General features: G+C 43.2%; 1 protein-coding gene across 2 annotated transcripts; it reads left to right on the forward strand.

Annotated features, from left to right (window-relative positions):
- The first annotated feature begins 6,588 nt into the window (after positions 1-6,588).
- Positions 6,589-9,213, forward strand: GJA8 (gap junction protein alpha 8). 2 transcript variants are annotated; one of them, XM_074158397.1, is made up of 2 exons: positions 6,589-7,766; positions 9,153-9,213. In XM_074158397.1, the coding sequence occupies exons 1-2, from the start codon at positions 6,589-6,591 to the stop codon at positions 9,211-9,213; spliced, it is 1,239 nt and encodes a 412-aa protein (XP_074014498.1). The 2 variants fall into 2 exon arrangements, with proteins under 2 accessions (XP_074014498.1, XP_074014507.1); XM_074158406.1 differs by lacking the exon at positions 9,153-9,213 and having other exon boundaries at positions 6,589-7,563; positions 7,621-7,788.
- Positions 9,214-9,921: the final 708 nt, after the last annotated feature.

Consider the following 9,921-nt stretch of genomic DNA (forward strand, 5'->3'; position numbering starts at 1 on the left):
GTAATTTTCAGAGAAGGACTGCATTTAAGTTAAATAGATATTGAAAGACATTCCACTTTTGCCCTGCTTATCTTTATTCATTGTCTAGTTTTGTTCCATCCCTTAAATTAAAAACACATTTCCCATAAGTATTTATCCTCGAGGCTCAGCACAATCCAATTGTACCTTTACCTCCTCTCCTGTGCTCTTGCCCAAGCCTTCCAGTTACTTACATACTTCCCCAATTTTTCTCCTTCTTGATGCTTTATATCTTTCTTCCTCTCTTTTCTTTATGGTTTGTTTGCAGCTCCCTAGCAAAATATATTCCCCAGCAATTTATATTCCCCAGTGCCTGGAGGGCTCTGAAGAGAGTCCTGGAAAAATCTCAGAGCTATGCCCTTAAAATGTGGACAGTGACATTTACCAGTCTTGCAGTGACATGGCAAGTTGTGACTAAAGATGTGCCCAGGGCTGGCTGCATTTAAATGATTTCTGAGACCAGTAGGTGGCAGAGAGAAGATGAAATCTGGGAGATTCTGGTCCTAGTGATCAGACCGATAGACTGCTTTGGCTCTAGGATGGACAAAGATATGTTAATAGAAAGCAGGTGTCTGCTAAGTTGGGTAGTGTCTAGCAAACAAGAGTGTTGGGTAAAGCTCCCAGCTTCTTGTAGGGAGGCTGAATATATCTAGTGTTCAGCTTCAGCCACGAGCAAAAGGTTTGTGTGTTCAGCAGAAGAACAGGAAACGTGCCACTTTCCAGCTAAGCAGATCAGGAGAAGATAACTTTGTTTGAGGGAGAGGTATCATTATCCAGGGTTGTGTGCTATATAATTGCACAATCTGCTATCATGCATGAACAGAGCTGTTCAATAGCATGGCCCTGCCTTGTCCTGACATCATGTCTGTGTTGGAAATCCGTTTGGAATGAAAAATCCCACATTCCCCAAGTGACCTCGTAGTCTCTGAGCAAAAGGCTGAGTTGCAGTGGAGACTTCACATTTTCAGTGGTGCCAGAGCTGGGAGCTCAGTCACCAGCCTCAAAGCAGCTAAAGGATGAGAAGTCAGCAATGAAGCAAACTTATTTCCAAATAAACTAACATTTTTAAAGTGCAGATGTCGTCCACGGTTCTTTGAAGGCAAGAAAAAGTCACTGTGAGTAACAGTGTTACTCTCATTAGCTGGTATTATTTCTACCGCTGTTTTTTGGAGATGGAAGTACTCAGTACTTCTACACGCTGCCTAATGAGAGCATAAATGCTGGGCCAGATACACAGGTTGGAAGTATTGGCCATTATCAGTCTGGCACTGTCAGTGTTGCAGTTCTTTTGCAGATTCAGCAAATGTTGCATGCTGCGTGTGAGGTCTAGTCTTATAAACCTTTGGGTTTATGGTCTCTACTCCCTTCTTTCACAGCCATTGCTTTCATATTACAAAGGCAGCCCTGACTTCCAGCGTTACCCTGGTGCCTGAGAGAATCAAGTCCTCTTTTTGGTCTCCTGTTCTGCCCTCTCCTCTTCATACCCATTTCAAACAACCACTTCCCTGTGTAGCCCCACTACAAGAGGAATTCCTCATTGGCCATCTTAATTTAAGGCATTTTCTGTGGCCATTTTTTTCAGGGGTAGGAGGCTGCAGTGAGATGGAGAATCTGTCCCAGAGCTGAGTGGTGCCTTTTTAAAAGGCATCCCATTGAAGAGACTGTGGTTTTCCCCGAACCAGAAATGTCCAGCAAATTCATTGTGCCCCATGTTAAAGGCTCTGCACCCTACTGATAGCAAAGAAAGTCACTCTGATCATTCAGAAGAAGGTAACGTATACCAAATGATCAGTGACTTGAATATAATTTCTGTATCTTGCAAGCTGTCTGCAACTTGGCAGACAGTGTTTGATATTTGGATAGTGTTTGCAAATGGCAGATAGAAGGTTAATGGGAAATGGCTCTGACAGTAGCTGGATGTAATTTAAAGATGGGCTACAGCCATGTAGTTACATACCAGGTTTGGGTTTTGGCTTGTTACATTAGAGAGATAAGGCCCAGAAAGGGATATGCACATTCAGCCAGAGCTGAGTTTTCTGAAAAGACAGCTTCAGTCTGAAAAGGGATGGGCAGTTTAACATCTGAACCATCTGGCCTCTGATGCACCAGCTTGCAGGAGCTCTTTGAAGGTGTTAGCTGCTAGTGATACCATTTAGTATTCCCTCTCTTACTGCTTCCCAGAGAGGGGATGAGGGTGACACTCATGTTTTAATCCTAGTTTATCTCAGTAGCATATCGCAAAACAAAGCAACAAAGATATTCCTTATTCTTCCTTACTAGCGGGCTATTCCTCTTGTTCATCAAACTGTGCCTTTTCTTGTTCACTTCATGTTCTTGGGACTTATGTCTTCTCCTCTGTGTGTCCTCTCTCCAGGAAGACTATTCCCATGCTTTACGTAGCACAGGCTGAAAAATGTCACATATAGACCTCTACAACTTCTCTATTAAGAGAGTGATTTATTAAGGTATTCAGAATATGACCTTCCTTCCAACTGCATGCATAGAGATTGATTTTTCTTTGGTGTCTCTGAACTGGTCTCTCTTGCAAAATGTGTTTCTCTCCCATCTCTCACTTATCCTTTAGGTTTCTTGAAGTCGAGTTTGAAAACCATCATCTCTGCCTCCAGTTGTGCTTTGGACTTTTGGGGTGATGCAACTCAGCTTAAAAGGTGTTTGGGAGGACATTTGCTGAAATGAGGCTCTAAACTTACATGGGCACAAATGCCCAGGACCACTGAATAGAGGCCTGAAATCATTGGTTTGAAGACACAAAATTTTGTGGCCCTCATACTATAATATCTCATTCAAATGACAGCTTTTCTAGAAACAGAGCATCTCCCAATGCCATTCTCGGGAATTAAATTCAGTGTTGAGTCTGCACAAAGAGAGAGGAGAGCTACTTGCTGCTTCATCACTTTATGAGCCTGGTATCTGTATCATTGCTTAGCAGATCTTGCTTCCAGTAATCCTCTTTTTCTTCAGAGCTGAGCACCAAGAGCACATTCTGAGCAATTCATACAGAAAGATTACAAAAAATAACACCTCAGAATAAAGTTATATCCTTTGGCTTATGATCAAAACTCACAGGGCAGTTAGTTGTACTTGTGGATGCATTACTGAGCCTGCAATTTTTCTCCTCTGCAGGCTCTCCAGCATTTTTGCAGATGGCTGGGGGTAGGCGAGTGCCCCTGGGGTAATGTTCCTCTTTGCTGGGCTGCTGGAATTCAGCTACACTCCTTAACAAAACAGTTTGTTTTAGACATTTTTGATGTGTGTGCATGTGCAAGATGCACTTGGAGAAAAAACTAAGCAAAACTAAGACACTGAAAGGCAAGGTTGTAAAATTGGTATTTTTCAGCTCTGATTAATATTGACTGAAGATCTCATTTTCCCATACTGCTTCTTTTTCCAGGTAAAAGATGTTAAAGAGTAGTCCAAAGTATCTGGCAATGCCAGATACAGACCCAGTACCTCAGGACTGCCTGTGCTGGAAATCAGCAGTATGACTTGGCTGTCAGAGCTGGGTGTAGGGTAACAAATTAATTCAATTAGTTCTGCCACCATCAGAGATGTTGGCCCTCACTTTTCACCTGTCACACCACAACACCTAAAGACCAGTGCGTGGGGACACACACAGAGCTGTGCTGAACCATGTCAAAGTTGCAGAGATGTTTTGGTCCCTGCTTAACTGTGCAAACTCCCATTTATGCATGTATTAGGTTTTCACTGCCTTTGCCTGTTCCTCTCCCCCCTCTGCTTTTTCATGTTCAGTGGATTCTCCTCTCTGTGTCTCTGCCTCTCTTTCTCTATTTTTTTTTCTCCCTATTGTTCTCCACGTCACTAACTGTCACTCACTTCATAAAGCCGTCTGGCTCGGAGCTTAAATATTGCAGGGCAACTAAAACCCACCATCAGAGCCAATTCAGTCATATCTGCTCAGTCGTGCGACAAGATTGGGACTTTTAGGGTAGGGAAGAAGAGAGACAAAAGTTCACTCTTTCCTGCACAGTGCCAAGAGAGGAGGGGGACACTTTTCTTCGGTGGAGCCTTTCACAGCGGCAAGTTGCTTGCTCAACGTCCTTAACCTATACAGTCTTTTTCGCTGGTAGCGTGCTCAGGTTGTAACGTCTGGAAACGCAGGGTGGGGGTTTGCAACAAGCCCATGCGAGTTAAGAACACGAGTCTGTTGGCTCTGAGTGGGCTTAGGCAGTCTTTCCTCATGACAGGGAATTTAAGGGACAAGGTGACAGCCTAAATTAATGGCTTGCACCTTTTTTGAGACTTCAGGGGCTGACTGCTTACAGGTGGGATCCTAGACATTTGAACTGGTTGTACCACTCATCTTCAGTCCACCCAAAATTGTTTCTTGCAGTTGAACTGAATGAGTGACCTCAAACCACTTCACTTGCAGAACATAGAGAGGATGCTCATGACAGATTTTTGGAAAACGTGACTAGTTCGGAAGTGATTCCAGGAAGAGCTTAGCCAAATGTAGCAGGCTGCAAGCGAGACATTTGATGGGGTTAGACAGGAAACATTTTTCCTTCTCTTGTACAGTGAGTTTTCCGTATGATAAGGTTTATCACATCTAGAATGTTGCTCTTGTGTGCTGCAGTGGAAACATTCAAATGGTAGCTGTGGATATCAGCATGACTCACAAAGAAAGAAAGGGATGGAGTTATCTGTGGTGCCGGGGGGACAATGAAGTTTATATTGTGTGTAGTTGTGTTTTTTACAGAGTTGCACATGATTGGTAACTATTGGGTGTACTTTGCTCTGTGAATTTCCAGAAAGAGAATGTTTAAATCAGTTTAGATAATGTATGTAAACAGCATAATCTTCTGCTAGACTTGTTAATGTAAGTGCTGACATTAACACACTCTTTTACACAACTTTAATGACTGAGAAAGTAGCAATTTTCTTTGGTGATTAAATTATATGTTTGCCGCTTACGCATGCAAGGTGTTTGTGCAAGCTGAAGGACTGCGTTCTGCTCTTTGTTTTCTAACACGGGTGTCTGGGGTTGAAATTTTACAAGGTTTGAAGGCAAGGAAAATGAGTCCATCTTGTTTTAGAAAAATGACATCAGAAAGATTTTTTTTTTTTTTTTTTTAACGTTAAAAATTTGTGAAATTCCCCAGAGCCATAGAACTCTCAATATTTTGTGTGTTTGTCTATGTGTGAATACGTACACACAGTAGTTGAAACAGACTGGTATGCGTTGGTGTGCCATAACATATGGCATTACAAATATATCCTGATGGTATCTGAAGGAGGGAAGTTTAGATACTCAGATTTCCATGCTGTTGACTGTGCCTTCTTTTTCCCATCACTTTGGTATGTGTGTCTGCATTTAGGAAACTATAGATGGAGGTAGTATCTAAGAGATGAACTTCTAGATGCCTGTGAACAGATATTTTATGAATAATGTTCCCTGTTTCATTTGTCGTGGTCTATAAGTTGATCTTTCTGGATCACTGTAATATTCTGCATTCCTCAGAGACTTCAGACTGCTGTGATGCGTTAAATCAGCCCATCCCAAACAAGTTTTCTCTTTATTTCCCTCATTCATAGATTTTTCCTTGCCTAAAATTATATAGTGGGAAGTTTAGGATACACAGGATGAAATCCTGGTTTAGGAATATTTTCTTGTCATTAAAAAATAACAACACATGTAACGTTTGACTTGCATTACTTGAAATTGGCAATAGGATACCTGTAGGTGGCTTCCAGCTCTGTGTTAGCCTGAGACATTTTAGAGAGAGAAAACAGTATTTTAGGCACCAATTATAGACCTTTGTGTTTCTCTCCACCTTGGTTCCAATGTCAGTGTGGCAACTGACTTCAGAAGAGGATACAAGGAATAACCCAAATAACCTTGAATAATGATATTGTATGTAATTTCTACTATATAGCAAAACTAGTATATATGGTAGTTATTAAGTTTATACAACATTACTAATATAGTAATGATGTTGTTATTGCTATTCATACCTAACAGAGTGATTTCTAATGTAGAATTAATATGTGCAACCTATAGAGAATTCAGGTTTGTATAGGTGCAAGATGGGCACCAGTTCAAGATCTCTTTGACCTGTGTGTGGTTCTGCTGCAGAAGAGCTTGGGTGCTTGAAACCTTCACTCTCTTTTCTAACTGCTACAGCTGCATGCTGATAAATCTGTTCTACCGTACTGCTGGCGAGTGTTTGTACGTGTATGAAATCTAAGCAGGCTCATGCAATGAAGCCTACAAGGCACCACAGAAGACTCTTACCTGGAAAAAGAGTTAAATATCCTCCTCAGCTGAAAACTAACTGCCCATTTAGAGCCAGGGAAGAAAGAATTTAGCAAGCAGTTTGCTCTGGCTTCCCAGCCCCTCTTCTGCTAATAAATCATTGTGATCAGGCAAATAAGCAAGCAAGCAAGCAACCTTCTTTCTGTTCTCAAAGCATATTAGGGAACTACTAGCTAAAAGTAACAACAGGCATCAGCGGGAAAACCTGAAATCTTTTAAATTTAGCATAATTTGTGGTCATTCTCTTTCTTTTTTCTTTCCTTAGACAGTAAGAAATGGGTGACTGGAGTTTCTTGGGGAACATTTTAGAGCAGGTGAACGAGCAATCCACTGTCATCGGGAGAGTTTGGCTCACAGTGCTCTTCATTTTCCGCATCTTGATCCTGGGAACAGCTGCCGAACTAGTGTGGGGAGACGAACAGTCAGACTTTGTGTGCAACACCCAGCAACCTGGTTGCGAGAATGTCTGCTACGATGAGGCCTTCCCCATCTCCCACATCCGGCTCTGGGTCCTGCAGATCATTTTTGTATCCACGCCTTCGCTAATGTACTTTGGGCATGCGGTGCATCATGTCCGCATGGAGGAGAAGAGGAGAGAGAGAGAGGAAGCTGAGAAGCGACAGCAAGCTGAGGTGGATGAAGAGAAGCTGCCCCTGGCTCCAAATCAAAACAAAGGCAACAACCCTGATGGGACCAAGAAGTTTCGCCTGGAGGGTACCCTCCTGAGAACCTACATCTTCCACATCATTTTCAAAACCCTCTTTGAGGTGGGATTCATAGTAGGTCAGTATTTCCTGTATGGCTTCCGAATTCTCCCCCTTTACCGCTGTGGGCGGTGGCCCTGTCCCAATCTTGTGGACTGTTTTGTCTCCAGGCCCACGGAGAAGACCATCTTTATTATGTTCATGCTGGTGGTGGCTTCTGTGTCCCTCTTCCTCAACCTGGTGGAGATCAGTCACTTGATCTTGAAAAGAATCCGGAAGGCTCTGAGAAGACCAGCGGAGGAACAGATTGGGGAGATCCCAGAGAAGCCCCTCCACGCCATCACAGTCCCCTCCATCCCGAAGGCCAAAGGCTACAAGCTGCTGGAAGAAGAGAAGCCAGTGTCCCACTATTTCCCTCTCACGGAAGTAGGGGTTGAGCCCAGTCCCCTTCCATCAGCCTTCAATGAGTTTGAGGAGAAGATTGGGATGGGACCATTGGAAGATCTTTCCAGGGCATTCGATGAGAGGTTACCATCGTATGCACAAGTGAAGGAACCGGAAGAGGAGAAGGTAAGAGCAGAGGAGGAGGAGGAACAAGAAGAGGAGCAGCTGGGACCTCGGGAAGAGCCAGGGGTGAAGAAAGTAGAGGAGGTGGTGAGTGATGAAGTGGAAGGCCCTTCAGCACCTGCTGAACTCGCCACTGATATGAGACCCCTCAGCAGGCTAAGTAAAGCCAGCAGCCGGGCCAGGTCAGATGATTTGACTGTATGAAGGTGCAGGATATGGGCAGCACATGAAAAGGAAAAAGTTGAAGAGAAAAGGAGAGATGGAGAAAGAATCAAAAGATATTTTTAAGAAAAGTGCTAAAATGGCCATTTGAATATTATTTTCTCTTGATATTCTCAACTAGAAAGGTACTAGCATGGTAACCGTGCCTTATTTGCCCTGTATGCCCATTTGAAAAGGAACATTTTCCCTGTTTCCACATGCCAGATCCCTCCTTACAGTAATATCTACACTATACACAAACTGATGTATTTTAAAACCTAACATGGCAGTGAAACCCAAATGTCACCACTGTGAGCATATTTACTGGAAGCTTTGTGTTCCACATTTCTCTAGGAAGGTAGGGAAGATCTGTCCCTTCAGCCAGCAAGGGGGAAGACTGATCAACAACTGTATTCAGTATTTCTTTTTCTATTTCCTCCTATGGCATGCTGAGCAGATGTCCCCTTTGCTGTTGGCATGGAATTGCAGTTATTTAATTCACAAAGTGAATTCTGTGCTTAGCATCACCACACTAAAATAGTAAGCACCATTTCCCTTGTCTTTTCAGGAAATAAAGGCCAAAATGTCCCCAGTTTCTCTTTGAATGCAAATATGACTTAGGTAAAAATATTTTCCCTTTGCCAAAAATATTTCTGCTTTTCAAGTGACATTGGCAGTGGGCAAGGTTAACAGTAGCTCTCTACTAGGATTTAGCAGATGCCCACAGATGGATTATTTGTTCCCAAGAGGGTCATCCAGCCCTAAGCCTATTTCAGAGCACTGGAAAGAATAAATTCAAGTGGTATTTTTTACTTGTATTCTTGTGACTTAAAGATCTGAAACTCAATTTAGCAAAGCAAGTGTGGGAAGGCTTCTGTGAAAGGAGGAAACAGCTACAGCCCCCAGAGTATGAAACCAAGTATATGCCTTCATGGCACAATCCTGACATGTGCTCAGTTCCTGGAGTTCCCGGACTTACAGGCACTCAGCAAATCTCAGGTACAGAGTCCCAAAGGCACCTGTGAACCTAAACCAGGGGGCTGGGTAACTATGTGACTATTTAAACCTCTAAATACAAAACTGGTTGTTCAGGTTTGAAAACTCTGATGTGATAATAATCTTTTGACATCCTTTGTTTTTAATTTGATAGATGGGAGCCATCCAGGGGTCTACTTCCCTATTAAATGCCAAAGTCTCAAGTAAAACACTGCCTTTCAAAAGATGACTTAGACTTTTTGTGCCAACAGGTCTGTACAGAACTCTCAGAGCCTCAGCAAAAATATTTTTTTTTTTTTTTTTTTTTGTTACAAAAGGCAGAAAAGCATGCACTTGCAAACGTGTAAATGTCTGTGGATTTCTAATTTTAGGACTACAGCAGTATCTTCTGGCTGGGACAGTGCAGCAATGCATTCAAAAGCTTCAGGTTAACAGCTATGTCCCCCCAAAACTGAGCCTCATGCCAGAAAAGTGCAGGTATGCACTCTCATCTGTTCTGCTCTGCAAACCTCAGACCCTGCCAGCTCAGCAAATTCTTTCTGCTGGGCTGAAGCCCATCCCATTGTTCCCAGGGCAGGCTCTAATCCAGGTCAGGGAAAAAATGGTCTTTGGCATAATGCATAAAACTCTCATCCTGCCGTTAGCTAGAAAAGACCCTCTGCGGTCTCCCATTGTAGCAGGGCTGACTCCCAGCCCATTGAAGTCAAATGGGTGGCTGAGAGAGCTCTGGGTGGGCTTGGGGTCAAGTCCCCTGTCCTGCTTCCCTGTGTCCCAGCCCCAGCAGCCACCAGTACGGTCAGGTCTGTCACTCGCTGATCCAACCTCTTTGGTGGAGTTTCCCTGCCTCGTTCTGCAGCTGCCCTATATGAGCGCAAAGTTGGCTAGACTTCACTGCTGAGTGAAGTAAGACTGTACATATGTAGAAGGTTTGTAGGGTGCATTGGGATTCTTCAGCACCATAGCGGTGCCACATATATATATTTTAAAATATACTATTAATCCTTTTGCTCCCCTTGGGCCTCTGTATTTTCCCAAGGTTTCCAGCCTGAGGACAAAATCTTTGCTCCCTGGACAAAGGCTGTTTGGTTGTCCTTCCTTGTGAAGGAAGACTGGAAGTTACCCCAGTTTTGGGAAGGAATA

This window comes from Numenius arquata, chromosome 1 (genome assembly GCF_964106895.1).
Source record: "Numenius arquata chromosome 1, bNumArq3.hap1.1, whole genome shotgun sequence".
Taxonomy (NCBI): Eukaryota; Metazoa; Chordata; class Aves; order Charadriiformes; family Scolopacidae; genus Numenius; species Numenius arquata.